The sequence below is a fragment of the Akebia trifoliata genome, chromosome 7, assembly GCF_017979445.1.
Source record: "Akebia trifoliata isolate Shusen 1 chromosome 7, ASM1797944v1, whole genome shotgun sequence".
Lineage (NCBI taxonomy): Eukaryota > Viridiplantae > Streptophyta > Magnoliopsida > Ranunculales > Lardizabalaceae > Akebia > Akebia trifoliata.
Window position 1 is genome coordinate 12,758,638 of NC_141381.1, and position 20,498 is coordinate 12,779,135.

At 35.7% G+C, this 20,498-nt stretch overlaps 1 protein-coding gene across 1 annotated transcript; it reads right to left on the bottom strand.

Moving 5' to 3' along the window:
- Positions 1–1,429: 1,429 nt before the first annotated feature.
- Positions 1,430–1,990, bottom strand: LOC147398236 (non-specific lipid-transfer protein 2-like). The gene has a single exon (XM_086448958.1). It carries the CDS (start codon positions 1,870–1,872, stop codon positions 1,594–1,596), a length of 279 nt encoding a protein of 92 aa, XP_086305084.1. The 5' UTR covers positions 1,873–1,990; the 3' UTR covers positions 1,430–1,593.
- Between the last annotated feature and the right edge of the window lie 18,508 nt (positions 1,991–20,498).

Sequence of the window (20,498 nt, forward strand, 5' to 3'; positions counted from 1 at the left end):
GACATATTACACATCAACCCACTAATATGGATTAAGTTAAATATTAGCTTATTTGCTCATGTTAAAAGTTTGTTTATATCTGATTTCTACTAATGACAATAGTAGGTTTGAGATTTATTTTATTTATTAATTTAGCTTTTTGGTTGGATCAAATTGAAAGATCTTTCAAATGTTGGTTCAAATGGGTAATCATCTTTCAATCCCTTATGAAAATGAATACTTGCAATTTTTCAATTTATTTAAAAATGATGGAATTAAATGTCAATTTGTTTAAATTTTAAATTATATTTTATAAGAATAGGATATTTTTTCAAAGAAAACATATATTGCATTTTTATTTTTATTTTTTTGTGTTTTTGAAATAATCAAGTAAGCACAAAATTTTGCATTGGACAAAATCAAACACTCTAATTGCAAAATTAAGTAAAATCTAGTAAACGAAAAATTCTATAATCATAAAATTTTGTTTTTACAACGGTTTGCAATGCAAACAAGCAGGGCCTAAGTAAGGAGAGTGTTTTTCTTTCCTAGGCTAAAAAAAATTAAACCTTAATTATTTGAAAAATATTTCAAAATACCCTTTATATTTTATAAAATTTGAAAACAAATGTATTACGAAAAACTTTTAAGAAAAATAAGTAATTTTAAAATTCTTAAATAAAATTTTGAAATAAACATGTCAAAAAGGTTAAGTGGGTTGGTGTCTTTGACTTAGAAATGACCCATTTTATAATTGTGTTAGACCGATCAACACTATTATGGCCCAAAACCAATTACGCTTTACCAAATTCACTAATGCCGTGTCGTTTTTGAGTCGTGTTTGTAGGACATGTTAGGATTGCCATCCCTATATTTGGTGAGACACTATCAGGGGCACTGTATCTGAATTACTATTATGCGCACTTTTAGTGGGTCTAAAAGAGGGTTGTGTTGAAAGAAAAGTTATTCATCAATTCCCAAAGAATACATAGATCCAAATTTGAGAAAAATCAAAATTTCACCCTCAATTTATTAACAAAAAGGCTGTTGATCTTCAGTTAGGGGTAAATTTAATATTTCATTTTAAGTTGTAAACCTAATATCATCAATTTTGTTAAGGGTATTGTTAAAATTCCCAAATCTAATATATCATGATCATTTTTCCCCTAAAATAATTATTCTCAGTAAAAAATTTACTGATTTAGCAAAAAAATCCTTGAAAATTGTGAAATTCCCATTCAAGCGCACTATTCATTCTGAAAACTTAATTCCAAAAATGAGAATTTACCATTTTCAAAATTAAAATTAAGAGTATCTTTAACTTTAATTTTACAAATTTTCTCTATAATATTTGTAAATCTCTTTAAGTATTTTCTAAAGAATAAATTGCACCCTAGATATAAAAAAGAATCCAACCCATTCTCATCATTGAATCAAAGAAATAAAAAAATTAGGAAATGAATATTTCTCCCCTTTATTATAGAAATAAGATTACATTTTATTTGATCCCTCCTACAACTCCAACCTTTACAACGATTGAGTAAAGGAGGAAAGAGAGTTCAAAACTCACTCGTTAATTCACGCATAAGTATAAAGGAGAATCCTAGTAGTGAACTAGCAACTTGGGAAGGGTACACCACATGAGCTTGCTACCTTCCTTGCATTCGGACTATTCACATAGTTCTTGAGGTTGGGATCATTCAGATACTTGCAAAGGCACGGCCTTTGTTCCCTTAATTTACTACAACAAGTAGCAGATGGTGGTGCCCCTGATTGTATTGCGTTATAGCAAGGGGCCAACTCGATGGCGTTGCAAGTAACTGCCGTAGACACACGCCCTTTGCAAAGAAGCAACACTAGCCCAAACAACAATATTAATACAGAGACCTTCATCTTCAGCTATTTAACTATTATAGAAGAAAAAGATACCAAAAAAATAAATATTACATAGATTGAGAGGAGACCAGTATTGGGGCAGAAGAAGAGATATCTTTGAAGATGTATTGGTTACGGTGACCTTTGTCCAATTTATAGATGGTGAAGAGTAGGACCAAGTCAAATCATTAGGCAACCGCATAGAAATTCAAATATTATATTTTTACCAAAAGAGATATGGCCTACCAATTAGAACTACCAGTGCAAATTAGGTAGAGAGAATAAAAATGGGTATCAACATTTTATAAAATTACAAAATTTGATATTTTTAAAAATAATTGTAAAATATTAATAAGTTTTTTATGAAATCATATATGCCCTTTATTAAACTTCTGCTTTTTTTTTTTTTTTTTTTTGAAGCTGCTTAATTTGATATATTTTGATAATTATTTAACAAATTATTTGTATTTCTTCAAACGTAAGGCTATAAATGTAATGTTATACACTTTTTTGGAATAAAATAAGAATTTAAATCAAGGGCATATACATAATTTACTAAAATGGGCACATATATTGGTTTTCAAAGGAAAAATAGTAACAATATGATTATTTAATTTAAAAATTATTTTAAAAGAATACCCAGTTTTGTAATATATACAAATTTCATACCACTTTCATAAAACACTAAAAAAGGAATCTAACTAATTAGAAAAATTCTTACCTTGGCTAAGGCTTGTAGATAATAGAAAATATTTATGAAAATAAAATTTACTAATTATACTCAAAATAAAAGTTTCTACAATAATTTAAACCTATATGTATATGCAAATGTCCAACTATATTCATTAATTCCACCTCTAGTGCATAGGTAAAAAGCAGACAGTGACTCGTAACAACCCCTGAGATGTCTTTGCCACAATTTGCAGTAGTTAGAAAAAAATGGAAGACGAATATTCTTTTTATTAATAGTATTTTACATATAGAAATTATTAGAATATTAGGTACGATGCAATGTAATAAGGTGTACTAAGATGCACCAAATTATTTATCATTAATTATTATTAATCTCTTATTAGAAATGATTTGGTGCATCTAACGACATATCTTATGACAAAGCATTGCACCAAATACTCTACCAATAATATTTACATGCAAAATACTATTAATGAGAAAGAGTATATACCCTCCTTTAAAGTTTGCGCCATTTTCTTCTAACTAGTACAAATTGTGGCAATGACATCTCAATGGTTGTTAAAAGTGTTGTCTGATCCAATGTGAAGACAACGAATTCAGCTTCATTAAACCTGGGGATTCTATGCTCACTTCTTCATCTTCTTCTTGCTTTCTTTTAAATTTTTTTTTTTTGAAGAAAATGATTCAAATCTTGATGATAAAAATGAGTTGTTGGAGGAGAAAACAAAATAAGATGGAAGCTGATGATGAATTGATGTGAAGGAAAATTGTTTGATGAAATGCCTATAGACATAATTAATAGAAGTTGATAAGTAATTGTCCACCAATAGAAATGCCATCGCCGCCAGCGGAAGGTGGACTACTAAGAACTATCAAGATTGGTCTCTCAAGAGAGACTAAGCTTTCTACCATGTAAAAACAATGACAATAGATTTTGATAGATTTTTAGGGAGCGTACCTGTTAAACGCAGCAGAGATTCAAACCTAGAGTTATGTTACATTGAATCGATCGTCGGAGATCAAAAAGTTCAAACACGCGTTACGTCAACGTTATTAGAGCAGTCACGGTTCTTTCTACGTTTTAAATCCTAGGGACTTCGATAGAAACCCAGAAATCTACCGAACTTAAAGAGGAGAGGAAATAAAGAGAATACTGATTTTTTTTTGTTCACGTCTTTATAATTTATTTATAGAGATAAAATAGGTAAAGAGATTGCAGTCTCTTAATATAACAGCGACTCAATTTCACTGGGATTCTGACTCCTAGAAGAATCCTAGTACGTGACTTGGTGAGTTGGGTCCACATGTATGCCTAAATAACCAACATTTCCCACTCATCCATGGTGGGACTCAACAATCGTCTCTTCAACTGAACTTATCCATGTATTTTATTCATACAAGGGAATAAGGTGTGCGACCAACAAGATTTTATCTTCCGGAGAGAACATTATGCCAAGTTTCTATCTAAGTGAAAAAACACATCTCATCTACTATAACTCACATATGCCCCAGACTTATGTGGCCACATCAGATTGTGCATTTTCTAAATCATCATGAGCTTAAGCTCAAACAATGTTCAACCATGTACACAATGCACGAGCTTTCTTTTCAAAATTAAAATAATTTGTAAATTTATGAATTTAGTAAAATAACATAGAAAAAAATTCTTTTGAAAGTAGAAATATCAGTGCCGACATAAGCTCTAGTCATTGTGTACAATTTATCATTAAAATGTGAGGCTAAATAATCTTCTTCAAGCCCTCATGTTGTTTAGTTTTAGTTAAGTTACTTTTCCAATCATATTTCATTAGACCTTATCAACCCTAGTCATAGGTATCATGCTAGAATCAGTAAACATTAACCGCTACTTTACGACATAGACATTAGTTACTAAGGGTACAATAATCGCATAATTATTCAATATACTGACACTGTAAGGAAATAACGAATCATTCACTTATTCATTTAGGTAAAAAAAATGTCAAAAAATAAATAACACATGTAGTATGACTTACATGCTATGGTAGAGGTCCTTAAGAGTTTGTTGACCTTGACATCATACGGGTCTAACTCTAGTAACACAGTAAGTGCCTAAGTTGAACTTCCCAATCCAATTACTTACCAAAGCATCAGATTAAAGTTCACATTTGAATTTGTAAGGCTATATGATTTTATAAGTCTACGAATCATGTTTGATTCCAATGAATCTCATCTCGATAATATTCGAAGTGAAATTAATACAATTATCAAACTGACAATCATTGCGCCTTGTAAATTGGTTCAACTCTTAGGGTTTAATTGTCTAAACAAAGTCTTCATACTTGCAATCTATGTGCCAAGGTCGTCATTATGTGAGGGAATAACCTTAGACTGATGATGAAAATCAAGTCCATATTCAAAAAACGTAGTTAAAAGTGTGTGGGCATAAGATAATTAAAAAAGAACGCATTATAATGATGATATAATCAAATGAAAGGAATAAATATATATAAAAAGAACTATCTAAGAGTGATAATAAATCTAAAAGCTTTACAATCACAAATCAACACCTACGAAGTCTTGAACTCCTAACATGAGTATGATAAATGTCTTGAGAAATAGGTTTAGTCATAGAATCTACTACCATTTGACCTGAAGAAGTATGTGATAGGACTACTTTTTTTAGTGCAACCATGTCTCGAATGTAGTAGTAACGAATATAGATGTACTTCGATTTTTTATGGTATTTAGGATCATTTATATATGCTAGTGCTACCATACCATCACAATATAATGATATAGGAATGTGAATGTAAATATAAGCATTAGATGTTACAATTTCAAATAATCATGTTTTTATCATTCTACACTTATTTATTGAAATAGTAAGGCTTTAATATTATTTAGGAATAAGACTTTTGAATATTATACCATTCCCAAATGTTCTTTGTAGAAAAATATTCTAGCAAATAATGTTGAGACTCTTTCCTTTCATTATTAAAGACAAAGTAAAACTACTTTATACAATCACTTCTGACAAAAATATATATATACATTTTGAGTTGGAAAAATCTTAGATGCTGAAAAGTAAAAGCCTAACCACTTGAGAAAACCCATTCGTCCACTCCTTGTTGATTTTTCTCCAATTTCTTGAATCTCTTTCTTTTGGTCCTCTCTGTGATTTCTATTATTTCTTCTTGTTCTTGTTCACCGCATTTGGTCCATTTGGTATAAAAAAATTTATTGGTCTTCAGCTCCTTCAATTATGCACATTTTGAATTCTGGATTACTTATCTCGATGCTTGATTCCCACTCGAACTATTTCTCTTAATTAATGCCAAATAGATTAAAAATTTGTAAAGAATGAATTTTGAAATTCTTCTGCACCGTTAAAGATAGTTGCTGTATTTTGGAAACAATGCATTGAGTCATGAGTGATGACAAAGAAGAATGGATGTTATAAAAGTAATTTGAATAGAAATTTAAAAAGGGTATTTTTTGTACTAAAAATATGGAAATTACTGTTCATATCAAAACTTACCGCTTTAATAAAATAAAATAATTTCAAAAATGGTACATTACCATTTTCGAAATAAATTTGAATAATGTATTTTGAGAATTTTTCCATTTTTTATACATGTTTTGGTAAAAAAGGATAAGAGAATACTTTTATGAATTATTTTAGAGGTGGCCATCATTTAATGCTTGCATTAGACCTAGTATTTCTTTGTTTTTTGAATGATGATTTGGTGTTTCTTTCTCTTTGGGTTGATGACACAACATTACTTTATATATCTCGCATTCTCTATAATTATTTTTCGTACATGAATACCGCTGAGATGAATCTTTATTTTTTTTTAGTGTGGAAGATATGCATTTTTGTAAGTATTATAAGACTTCGAAAAAGTTATTTACAAAAATACAATGGAGGTTGTTAACTTCCTTAAGGTAAAAGAATGACACAATGATTTTAATAAGTTTGCTCCTCACACGTTGTAGATTTTCAAATATTGAACAAATATTAGTTAATAGATACTTAATACAAAATTTTCAAGTAAATTTCTATCCCATTGTTTTTATTTTAATAGTTGAAAAATTAAATAATTGATTCCTATGTTTATGATAAAAACCAAAACTCTGAAGTCTTGCATTCTAAAGACTCAAGTAAGTTGCAACCTACCTTCGTTTGTTAGAATGAGAGGCATCTCATGATTTTAAAAGGTTGGATGAGTCAAAGAATGCTCGGCCAAGTTGGAAAGGGTTGCCAGCATGGGATTTTATTTATTTCTTTTAATGAGAGGTATCTCATGATTTTATTTTATTTGACCAAAAGTCAACTAAAAGAAAATTTGCGAAAATGACTACATAGTTTTTTATTTTAATAAAAAAATATATCAAAAAGACCTCTCATCAAGAATATGAAATCTTTGGCATATACTTTCTAGAATATTACTCTCAAAAGGACATATGAAGTAGTTTTTTAAGATAAAATACCTAACTACCCTTCCAAAGATAGCTTTAAAAGTTTAACAAAACCGTGCGATTTTTTGAGGTGGCTCTACCACATCTTCTTTACTATATATCCCTAGGTTATAAAAAATAGTGGTGATAATATGACTCCCCCACATGGCATACTCAATCGACTCCCTAACGTGGGCTATACGAGAATCATAGACTTTATGCTTTGGGATACACAATTGTACATCCTCACATACACAACTGCACAGATTTATGGGGATGTATGATCGAGTATCCAGAGGCATGAAGTCTATGTTTTTGGTACACTCCATGTCAATGAGTCGATTGAGTATGCAATGTGGGGGAGTCATATTATCCCCATTCTATAAAAAAGGAGAACACCGAATTGACTTTGTTGGACACTGTCTTCCACATTGTGTTGACGTGAAAGTGCATAGAAAATCGTAGATTTTTTTACTTGTATCTCGAGAGAAATAAGTTATGGTTATCTATTCATTTCCAGATCAATGCAATGTTGAACGCAATGTCCAACAAAGTCATGAGTGTAGTACAACTATAGAGAAAATGAGTATGTGCCCCTTGACCCTGCTCTTCTCTTGTACATTAATGAAATTGATTGAAATGTCTTAAAAAATCTTTGTAGATGTGCGATTTTCGATTACGAATATCACTTCTACGAAGATTTGGAGTCGCCATCATTCATATCTGCAAAAGGTGTGAATGGTCACCCGATGTACATTTTTAGAAAAGCGTCATTTTTATCATTTAGTGACTCTCATTTGATAAGATACCAATTAACTTGAGTTCGGGATAAGCGGTTTAATTGGAGAAAAGGAAAAGTGTTGGCACCCCTTTCTCCCCACCAAGTGGTGGTAACATCAATACAACTCTGTCATTTTTTGGATGAAAATATAAATAAAATAAAGGTGTCACGTGTTAGTGACTTGTACCCTAAGTAGGGATTCATTATCGGCTTTGACTATAGGGAACATCTCATCGAAGGAGATGACCTATATAGAAGTTTAGCCTTGAACTAACATGTTTTTGAAGAGTGTTGTCTAGTGGTTAGGGGTCATGGGTTGAGAAGGACCCGAATACCGGTTGCCTCAAAATGATTCGAAGGTTTAAAAATAATTTTATTTTGAAAATGGTTACAACCCCTATACTTTCAACCAAACAGAAGTCGGATCAATCGGAGATAGGGGGAAGCATTACATATTAGAAGTTTTTTAATAAAAAAAAAAATTTAAAAAGATGAAGGGGATAGTAGAAGAGGGATATAGAGAAGGTAGAGAAAGAGAGAGAGAGAGATGGGGGTATATGTTCCTTTGACCCACCTTGAAGCCTAGATCTCTTCTTCCCTTTTTTCTTCTTCTTCTTTAAGTCCTTAGTAGAATTAGGAGAATATTTTTTTAAAATTATGTGAGAGTATGAGAGTAGAGTAGAAGAGAATAGAAAGAAGATTTTTCTCTTGTTAGACTTGGTGCCCATTTTGGTAGGTGAGGGGGGTATTTATAGGTGCTTAGAGGTTATTTTAGGATTATAATGGGGTGAATGAATGAAAGAGTAGAGAATGGCATGGGTTTTGAAGGTGGGGGTATGAAATTTAGAGTTGGGGTGAGAGTAGTTGTGTAATGAGGGTAAATGGATAGTTGTTTTGATCTAAATGGTTTGGATCATAACCAATCCATTTGGGTGGAGTGTTTGGTGAGGTGAAATGAGTAATGTGTGGTGGAGAGAATGTGGGTGTAAGGGAGTGATTTATTAACTGAGTGTTATATAAGTTAAATAGGAGTGGTATTTAGATTAGGAGAATGGATTGTGTAAAGGGTTAGTTGATTGAATTTTGGGAGGGTTAAGGGATTATGACATGTGTCCAAAAGGGATGGGGAGGTGGGTGATTAGATGAGTTGATTGAAGAGAATGAGTGTTTGATTGGAGATGAGGGGTGTGGGTTTGGTTTGTGGAAATGAATTTGTAAGTAATGATGATGGTAAGTTAGAGAAAATGTAGGAGTTGAGATGGGGCTATGATTTTTTAAAGATGATGTGGGTAGATTAGGGAAAGGTTTGGGTTAAGATGATTTTTAGAAAGAGGTAATGTGGGTAGATGATTTATTAGATAAAAGTGATGGGGGTAGGTAGTTGAATGAGGGAGGTGAGTTGGGGTAGTGACATGTGTCCCATTTGATGATCAAAAGGGTGATTGGTTGATATGGATAATGGTTTGTGGGTTAGGGTTATGGGTGTGGATGTGGATTTTATATGGATAATGGTTTGTGGGCTTTGGAGTGTTGGACTTGGGTTTTTGGAAGGTTGTAGGTTATTTGGGGTTGGGTAGAGTTTAGCTTAATATGGGACTTAATGGTTTGTGGGTTTTAGGGTTTGGATAATATGGAATTAGGTGTAGGTTAGGTTGGATAAAGTGAAAAATGATTTTTTTGTGAGTTGAGGGTTTTTAGGTTTTAAGCGGGCTTGGGGTAATTTGATTTCGAGGGTGGAGCGGTGAAAGATAGGGGAAGTAGTGATATCCCAAGTCTTATTATAAATTCATTAAAACTTTTTTAAGGGTCTTAGGAATATTCGAATTGATAAAAAAATGTCACATTTGGATGAATCAGGCTTTTTAGGCCCATTGGCGAATTTTATTGAAAATTTGATGTTTTTAGGCCCTTTTGAGTGGGAGGGCCCGTTCAAATTGGGTGTCTACAATCTTGTTTCTTCTTTGAAGTTAATTCGCGAGGCTAGTATGATTCCAACATAAATTCTTGTTGAAAATCGAAAACGAAAACAAAATATTCCAAATTTGTTAGGGGTGGCAATGGATTGGATTGTGTTGTGTTCATGTCCTGTTTAGTTAAGGGTATTCTAAATATTTTCCCAACCCAAACTTGACCCATTTAATAACGGTGTTAAAAATTTCAACCCAAATCCAACACATTTATCACATAGGTAACCTAACCCGACTGTGTAACCTGTTAAGTAAAACATTAATCTTAAGTGGAAACAATAAGTTTCATTTCTACCTTTGAAAAAAAATTCATCATTCTTATAATTTTATCATCTACGTCCCTATGGCACTAGATTTCTTTTTCAGATCCCATAAGATAATGTAGTTAGGAAACTTTCCATACTAAGTAAGGAGAGTGTTTTTCTTTCCCAGGCTAAAAAAAATTAAACCTTAATTTATTTGAAAAATATTTCAAAACACCGTTTATATTTTATAAAATTTGAAAACAAATGTATTATGAAAAAATTCTAAGAAAAATAAGTAATTTTAAAAATTCTTAAATAAAATTTTGAATTAAACATGTCAAACAGGTTAAGTGGGTTGGTGTCTCTGACTTAGAAATAACCCATTTTATAATTGTGTTAGATTGGTCGACATTATTATGGTCGAAAACCAATTAGGCTTGACCAAATTCACTAATTCCATATTGTTTTCGAGTCGTGTTCGTAGGACATGTTAGGATTGCCATCCCAGTTGTAAAGGAAAAAAATTGCGCAATGATCTTAACCCTACACGTGTCCAAGTCAGCTAAGTGGTACCTGACACATATTAGCTCATGAAGCCTGTCCAACAAGTAGGGTAGGTTAGAGCGGAGACCTCCCTAGCCTGACTAGCAGGGCAATGTAGCAATAAGTGAAGCAAGTCTTGCCAGGCAATGCAGGCCAGGCCTCAAGGAAATCACAATACTGTTGCGTGCACGTAAATCCCAGAAATCCCGGAAGGGATCTCTGTAGATAAGTTCGATCAATCTAGAATATCCCAGTTAGGTAAACAACCCCGCAGAACTAGTAGAAATCCCATGATTATAGCCTATAGAGGGGGAAATCCTAGGGTAAGGTAGGGGGTTAAATAACACAATAAACACTATTAAAAGGGGGGATTGAAGAGATCAAGAGCTAACCAGTGTTGATTATTGTTCCTCTACTTCTCTAACTTGAGCGTCAGAGTATCTATGACAAGTACCAGACCGCTGCGAGGAGGGAGACGCTAGAAACGACTTTAGATCAGTGCGGGTTGAGACTATCAGACTCGTCCACTAGATTCAGACTGCATACAACTAACGCCGTTCGTGGGCTCATCAACAGTAAATTGATTTCAGTTGAAACAATGGTGAGATCCACAAGAACAAATGAAGTCAATGCGCGCCCACCAACAGCTTCGACCGTAAAAGCACAGCTTCTTAAGATGTTGGAGGCAATGAGAAAACAGCAGGAGGAAATGCAGAAGAAGATGAATGATTTGGTAGAATATAATCGGAACTTGAGTCAGTGTCTCGACGATCGACAGCAGGTGGAACGATATAGCATGTTGAAGGATCCTCAGGCGGCAAGTAAGGATTGCCATGCCTCTAGTACAGAAGGAAGCACAGTGTTATTAATCCCTACAAGGGAAGATGGAATGGAGGTAGCTATGGTAGCCACTCGAATAGAACTCGTAATAGGTTTAACTCGAGAAGAGGTTAGAGAGATGATTAGAAAGGAGAAGGAAGTAATGAAGAGTGTTGACGTAGGCACAACAGCAACACAAGCCATTCAGGGAATTCAGAAGTCTCCCTTTTCAGCATAAATTTTAGTCGAAGATATCCTTAAAAAGTTTGCACCATCGCGGTTTACCCCTTAATCTGGGACAAAGGACCCGGTGGAGCATTTGTTTCACTTCCGATAAATACTTGCATTGTAGGAAGAGAAAGAGGGGTTAATGTGTAGGTTGTTCCCTTCGAGTTTGCAGGGAAACGCTTGACTTGGTTCCATAGTTGCCATGTGGATCCATCAGCTCATTTGTGGAGCTCTACACTACCTACATTGCATGGTACATTGGCAATAGGAAGTGTGAAGGAGATGTTGACACCCTACTTAGCATGAGGTTGGGATCAGGGGAGAGCTTCAAGGAGTTCACCAGGAAGTTCAAGGAAGAAACAATGTTGCTAGAGAGTTGTGGCGAGCGAACAGTAGTAGTAGCGTTCAGAAATTCCCTATCCTCTAGCTTAGGGTTGTATAGATCCCTTGTGAAGAAGAAGTTGAAGACTTTGAAGTTATTCGAAAGAGTGGAGAACTACATCCACTTAGAAGATGATCCTCGAAGCTTAGTAGGAAAGAACAAGGCCATACACGTTGTAGAAAAGCCTAACAAATAACACTAACCGCAGCGATAGGACAGGAAGAGGCCGCTCGAGCAAGATGGGAAGAGGAGAAGGACTAGAACATATTTCTCTATGCCTCATAATGAAATATTGCCCCTTATTGTTCATGAACCGTATTTTGAGTAGCTCGCACCACTTCCTCAAGATCAGATCAATCAGGGTGAGAGATATTGTGAGTATTACAAGGTACGGGCCCATACCACCAATAGATGCCAGGCTTTGAGGAGATTCCATCAGAAGCTGGTAGAGCAGGGCAGGCTAAGAGACTTGCCCAGGAGACAGATGGAGGACCTACTTCAGTAAAAGAATCGTAGGGCAAACAAGCTGCCAATAGAAAGGTAGGATGGAAGGGCAATTGTGATACACGTTGTCCTTAGAGAAGAGAGCAACAAGCTTGGGCAGGGCAGAACTAGTGAAAGAGTAAAAAATGAGGAGAGCTGAGCATCTGGCTCACATTTTTATAACAAGGAGTGGACCTACTAAACTGAAATCCTTTGGGAAACAAACAGTGACGTTTACCCAGATAAATTAGGAAAGGGTGCAAGACTCCATTATGATGCGTTGGTAGTAACCTTGTAAGTGGGCACCTTCATGCTTAAGAAAGTGCTGATAGATAGTGGCAGCTCAGTGGACATCTTGTACGCTTCGACCTTCTTAAAAATGGGCCTCAGTAGGAATGTGCTTGCCCCAGCAGGAGCATCGCTGATCGGCTTTGATGGGAGATCTAGTTAGCCTTAGGGGGAGATAGTGTTACAAGTCAAAGTAAAACCGGTGACCCTGATGACCAAGTTCGTGGTCGTTGAAGCAAGTTCTTTGTACAATGCGATTTTGGACACATATTACCAAGTTCTTTTGCTCCCCACACCATAGGGGATGTGGGATGTACAGGGTGACCAAGTAGTGGCACAAGTGTGCTTGTTGAGTAGGGAAGAATCGTTTGAGAACAAAGTGCAGCAATAACAACTACAGTGGGGGGAAACCAAACTTGGTGGACCCCATATCTAGAAGGTATCAGATGATAGACGTAGGAGAGGAAAAACATATAGGTGTAGGGGCCGAGCTGGAGTGGGAAAAGTTGAGGGAGATAGTAGAGTATTTAAGGAGAAATCGAGACATTTTTGATTGGTCCATCGAGGAGATGTTAGGGATTAGCCCAGATGTGATCTGTCATCATCTGAATGTCAAGCCAACCTTCAAACCAGTTAATCAAAAACCAAGGAGACTAGCGTCGCTGTTCAGAAAGGCTGTGAATGATGGGGTGAATAGGCTGATCAGGGCTGGATTTATAAGATAATTGTAGTTCTTAGAGTGGATAGCAAATATTGTGGCAGTGCTCAAGAAGAATGGGAAAGTCAAAGTCTGCATAGACTTTACGAATTTAAACAAGGCCTATCCCAAGGATAGCTTTCCGATGCCAAGGATAGACCAGCTTATAGATACGATTTCTGGCCACAAGAGATTGTCCTTTATGAATGGTTACTCAGGCTACAATCAGATACAACTCATGTCGAAAGATCAGGAGAAAACATCAGGCATTATAGAGCAAAGGCTCTATTGCTATAAGGAAATGCCCTTCGAATTGAAGAATGCGGGGGCCACCTACTAGAGGCTACTGACAGAGCTGTTTAGAGATTTGTTGGGAAAACAATAGAGGTGTATATAGACAACTTGCTAGTTAAAATCATGAAGAAGGAAAACCACGTCAGAGACTTAGAAGATGTCTTTTCTAGGATAAGGAAGGTGGGAATGAAGCTCAATCCAGAGAAATGTACCTTTGCGTTTACATCAAGGAAATTTCTGGGTTATCTAGTCACTAAGAGAGGAATTGAAGTCGACCCAGATCAGATCAGAGTGCTGTTAAATATGCCCTCCCTAAAGACTCAGAAGCAAGTCCAGAAGCTCTTAGGGAGAGTAGTTGCCTTAAATCATTTTATAGACAAATCTTTCAATAAGTGCAGGCCCTTGTACCAGTTGCTGTGGAAGAATTCCAGGTTCGAATGGACAAAAAAGTGTGAGCGAGTGTTCTTGAAATTGAAAAGATATCTTGGTAAGCCACTCATACTCTCTACGCCAGAGGTAGAAGAAGAACTTGGGGTGTATTTGGCCACTTTCGAGCATGCACTCAGCTTAGTTCTGGTCATAATTGGGACAACAGGGGAACAACCTATCTACTTTTAGAGTAAGACCCTTATAGATGCGGAAATGTGTTATACGAGACTCAAAAAAGTAAGGTTAGCCCTAGTCTATACAGCATTATGCCTACGACTGTACTTTCAGGCACATCGAGTGCAGGTCATTAGGGAATTTCCTTCGAAGTCCGTGTTGGGAAAAGCGGAAGGATCAGGTAGAATGGAAAAGTGGCCAGTACAATGAGCAAAATTTGGCCTCGAATTCAAATCCAGTGTTTTAGTGAAAGGCCAAGCAGTAGATGACTTTTGGCAGACTTCCTGGTCGAAGAGAAAGTAGACCTGTTAGTGAAAGCGCCCTCGATCGGCGGGGTACGCGGATCCGCTTTTGACCATTGAGGTTTGGGAGTCGCCACCTAGTTATTACGGTCTAGGAATCAATTATTGACTCTAAAAACAAAGACAACTAATCTACGAATGTAGACACCCCATTCTTGCACTCGCCTGATTAATCAACTCGTCAACCCGATCGCAATGATTCCCAATGATGGATGTGTATTCCATTACTTTATTTTGTTACCAGATATGTTTCAGAAATCCGGATGAGGTATCTCAAACTGACAAAACCTTAGAAACCACGCTACGCTAGGAAAATACGACCCCAGAAACATAGAAATCATCATTTTGCAAACAAAAAAGAAACTTCACGATAAAAATCACTAAAAATTGACCAAATTACCAAAATACCCCTAATATCAAAACAACCCTAGAGTCTACGTTATGATTAGAAAAATCCTTTCGAACACATAAAACAACAAATCGAAACCAAATAAATCATTTCACCAATTTTAACAGAATTTGACAAAATTACGAAAATGCCCCTCATAAAGTTCATGACCATTTCACACAAAAAATTTCATAAATAACACAAACCAATATGTCCATTGAATTCCTTACGAAAAATCAATTCTAAAACATCCTAGAACATTAAAAACCGACTTAAAACGTGAAAAGTCCTCTCCGGGGGCAAAACGGTAATTTCACAATTTTCATAATTAAAAATTTTGAAATTAATAAATAAAACATTAAATAATTAAAGTGAAACATTAATGAAATTAATTTAAAAATTAGAACTAAAAAATTGATCAATCGGACTTTCAAGTAAAATTATTGAGGGTTCGTGGGATATTTCTTTAAGGACCCCTCCATTTGGGGGTCCAAAGAATTAAAGATATTTTAGAGGGGGGTTCTCCAAAATTTTAAAGTCAATCAAGCAAGACTAAGGTCAAGGTATTAAAGTCAATCAAGTGAGACTAAAGTCAAAATTAAAGTCAATTAATTAAGACTAAAGTCAAAACATTAAAAGTCAATCAAATAAGACCAAAAGTCATAATAGAGTTCTAATTAAATAATAACTCAATCTAATAGAGTTCTAACTTAAAAACAATTCTACCTAAAATAATTCTAATTAAAACACAATTCTACCTAAAACAAGTCTAACTAAAACACAACTCTAATTAAAAGAACTCTAATTAAACACTAACTCTATCCAAATCAACCCCTAAAAAAAATCTATAAATAGAGGTGCTCACACCCTATTTTCGTATAAAATGATAAACCCTAAGAGAAGTAGGTCTAGAAGCCCTCATAGCCCCCCATAAACCCTAGTTTTGGAGCCCCAACTCCTTACCTAACATCCCTCCTTCAATTTTAACCTAGAAAACACCTAAAAGTCCTCCAAAAACACTCCTAAATCCGCAACAAATTTGAAGAGTTCAGATCCAAAAAAACAAGGAGATACCTTGATCTAGGAGATCCGAAGTCAAATCCGGAGATAAAACGAAGCAAGGGAGTACAGTACAAGGAGCTCTTTTTGTCAGATCTGAGGGAACAAAATCCTTGCTATCGGAAAGGTATGTAATTTTTTATTTTTATTTTTTATCTAGGTTTTTAGCAATGTGATACATTTGGGAAGTTAGTAGAGACCGGCTTTGGCCGGGCAGGGTTGGTGCCTAACACCTTCCAACCCCGTAACGTGATCCCCGGACTCTTTTTCTCTTTCGTAGATTAGTTTGCCCTTTTTTAGAGTCAGTTTGGTTCCTAGACCTTAACAACTAGGTGGCGACTCCCAAACCTCAAGGGTCAAAAGCGGATCCGCGCACCCGGCGGATCGAGGGCGCTTTCAGTGGTGACTCCACTGGGGACATTGAGGATCAAACTCGAAAAACCCCGAGTATGGGAACGTTGCCAATGACCTAGTTTTTATTTTTTTTATTTTTTGATCCTATTTAATTTTTAGTTAGTTTTTTATTATTCGTTTATCTTTTTTATGTATTGGTGGGTTTAATCATTAATTTCGGTTCAACTTTGAATGCGTTATTCTAGCATATTATTATTTTTCATATAGTTCAATCGAGAGTCATTTAGGGTGACTTTAAATGATGATATCAAATGTTAACGGATAATGTTGTTGAGGGTGGAATGATGATCATTGAGGATGAAATAATGAAGCAAAAAGGATTTTCTTTTATTCTCTATTTTAAAGTATGTCGATTCATTTTTTTATGACAAAGGATTTTTTTTTTTTAAAAAAAAAAAGGGGAAACATGTTCGATATAACTCGTTTTTAGGTAGTTGTTTTTCATTTTTTATTTTTTAGATGTTTTATAGGCAAGAGAGGCTGCCCATTGACAGCATATAATATCTCAAACAATAAAATTTAAAAAAAAAATTTTGAATTTCTGTCGGCAGAAACTGTTGGGGGGTGTGTGCGTAGTAAATCAATTAACGATTTCGGGGTGCTGTTAATAAAAAACCCATTTTATTTATCTATTTCCCATTCAACCCTTTTAAAATATTTTTTTTTAAAGAAAACCCATCGTCTTCTTCAGCCGAACTCTTCCTGTTAAGCTCGTCCTCCTCAACCAAAACGAACCAGAGATCGATCGATTTTGATCTCCCAATCCAGTCGATGCTAACCTACTCGATCGGCTTCATTCATTGGAGTGGTATGGAGCTTCAACTTGATGGCTCCTCCACTGTTTCGCTCGGATCTCGTCGTCTTCAATGGAAACCGACTAATCCGAATGAAAGACTTTCAACCGGCTTGCAACTTGAGGATCTCACAATCATTAAATTGATTGAGGATGAAATCGCAGCTCATGGAGTCTGTGGGGACAGCATCCACTATGATCTTGAGCTAAACAAGCCGTTAATGGCAGCGGGTTTCTTTTGCTTAAAACTGGTTTTTAAAATCGCAGGAAATTAATGATGAACGAAGAACTTTAAATCGGCCAAACCGATTTCAAATCGATTGGTTTGAAGAGCTCAATCGGTCTCTGTTTCTTTTAAAAAAAAATTTCTATTTTTTGCTGACGAACATGGCTGAAAGCCGTTTGAGAAGATGGTGTGAATATTGAGTAAACTTCTTGTTTTACTAAAGCCACACCCTTTTTATTAAATACAATGACCATTTGTTATGTTGACAGCACCCTACTATACCAAGTCGCCTTTTGTTTTGTTTTATTATTATTATTATTATTTTTTTTTTAATTTTTTTTTTTACTGTTTTTGTTTGTTATCCTTTTAATGGTTTTTATAAAAAATGTGTTCCTCTAAATTTGTTTAAAAAAAAAAAAAAAGAAATCAATTTGTTTCTTAAATGCCCCATTCTTTTATTTTCCCTATCTCAATTGGTTTAAAAATCATCACAATTACTTAGCCCAACGATTGTCATTTCATTCTCAATCCAATATCCTCGAAAATATTAATTTGATTAAGGTCGCCCCAAAATGACCTTTGGTGTCACTATAAAAATTACAAAATCATGCTTATTGCAACGATCGGATTTAATTCATTATCATATGCCATATTTATTGATTAATTTACCATGATCTTGCTTGAAATACATGATTGATGTTGATCGCAATGTTAATGTGCTTATGTGATGGGAATAATGTGATCTTAATTGAATATTCACATGATTTGAATGGTTTTGGTTTTGATTAAATTTCCATATAATCCAATGTATGATGGTATGATCAGGGCCATGGGCCCATTTGTTTGAAAAAGGCCCCGGGCACACCCCACCCTGTGTTGCACACACCACATGCACGTTTACTGTTTTACTCACTTACATGTCCCATTTAGCCAACGTGGCACTAGTGCGTGGCCCGGTCTCTTCGGAGATGCGACGTCATTCATGAAACCCACAACTCCAGTCACGTGCCTTAGGGTATATCAAACTGGGGGCATTAATACCGTCTGATCAGGTGATTCTGAGAGATATATTGATGCACCCAGGCTGGAGTGACCTGAGCCTTTTGACCTATTGTAAGCCACACAGTCACATGTCCCGATTGCCAACGTAGTACTAGTACGTGGTCGGTCCCCTCGTGGGATGCCAAACCATTTATGAAAGCTACAACTCTTAACTCGTACCCGTAGGTATAAAAGGTAATCTAAGTATATCAATTGCACTTCTTGGTCAAAACCGGTGCCTAAGCAAGATCTTGCCCCGCTGTACCCTACTGTACGAGGGGGATAGACTACGTCTATTCTAGACGAGAGGTATTTAAGTGGGCCCTTGCTCAGCATTGTGCGCCACCTCTCAACTGGAGATCAAACTGGCTGTTTTTGGCTTCAGAGAAGTGAATTGAGGTTTTAGATTATCACCTATACGGTATATCAAACCAAGTTACCACGTATCGAAGGGTATATAGGTGTGTTTGGGCAAGGGTGGCCAGATAAAAATGCATTGCACGTAGTAAGCTTAGAGTCTAGAAATCTTCCCAGTAGGTCACGACTCGAACTTATCGTGGGTGTTCCCGGGTTGTTTATTGAATGAATGCATGTGATTGATGAATGTATGGAGTGGTGTGAATGATGAGATCAGGGTGTATGACTATCCTCAAGGATCAAAGAAATTTTATATTTGAAAATTAAAGTGGGTGCACCAACCCAGTAAAGAATCCATTCTTTTACAATAATGACCCAGTCCATCCCGATCCAACAATCATGATGGACCGGGCCAGTTAAATCAAAATGGAAATCTAATTTTCAAAGAAGAAAAAGAAAATATTTTTCAAAAAAGATTATTTTCCAAAAGAAGTGTTCTTTAAAAGAAATATTTTCCAGAAAATATTTTCCATAAGAATAAAATTTTTCAAAAGATAAAAAACTGATCTTTTACATGGACCTTGGAAGAGTACTAAAATCCCCTTTTGTGTCAAACCAGGATGTTAGCCGCCGGCGACAACCCAATTGATCAGTTAGTCAAAACAACCGTCATAGGAATGCACCCTGTAGAGAAGATCAATTTTGGGAGATTTATGTTGAGGAGTGCTCTTTACTTCCATGAGTTTGAGATAGACTGGAACCTCTTACATGCTATGGATAAGCGATGGAACCCCTATCTTCACATATTCCATATGGGGTACATGCATTTATGCCCTACTCACGAGGATTATTGCGGCATCATGAGGATATCCACTTCAGGTCCCCTAGTCAGGCCCTCATTGAAGACCAGATATTCTGGTGAACTCGCCACAGGGCTAAACATTTCCAAGGAAGAAGCCAAAGTCTTAGTCAATGACGGGAGATTGAACTTAGTACCGTTACTGGGCCCGTATCGCTCCCGCAGTCATCCTATCAATGTAAAACTCGAAGCCTGGCGAGCCACTAGAGGCTATCGATTGTGCCTAGGAATTCTAGCCCAATACATACTGACCTCCAATAGTGATGGCCAAACTATCCCTGAATCCTTCATAGATATAGCCTCTCAACTCTCAAGGAAAGCCAACCCAGTACCTCTAATCTTAGCTGAAACCTTCTCAGGGTTAGATGCCATAAAAAATGGTGAGCGGGAAAGCTTCAAAGGAAGCCCCTACTTACTCTATATGTGGCTTTGTGACCGTCTCAAAATCGTAGAGGTTCCCTCAAACCTCGAATATGGCCCAGAACACTTTTCCAAGAGAAACCTGTTAGTGCATCACAATTCAGTCAAAGCTTGGAGTAAATGGTTAGACTCTCGCCTCGCCTGTCATATCGATTTTAGGTGCCCTTGGTGGATGACTGATCCCCCTGTTCTAGGAACCAAAGGATCTTACTATGTCCGTCTGATTGGTTTAGAAGAAACATCTTTTTACCATCCTAATCTGATCCCAGAACAGTACGATGTACCTACAGAGTTATCCTTACCTCAGCATAAAGCTTTCTTT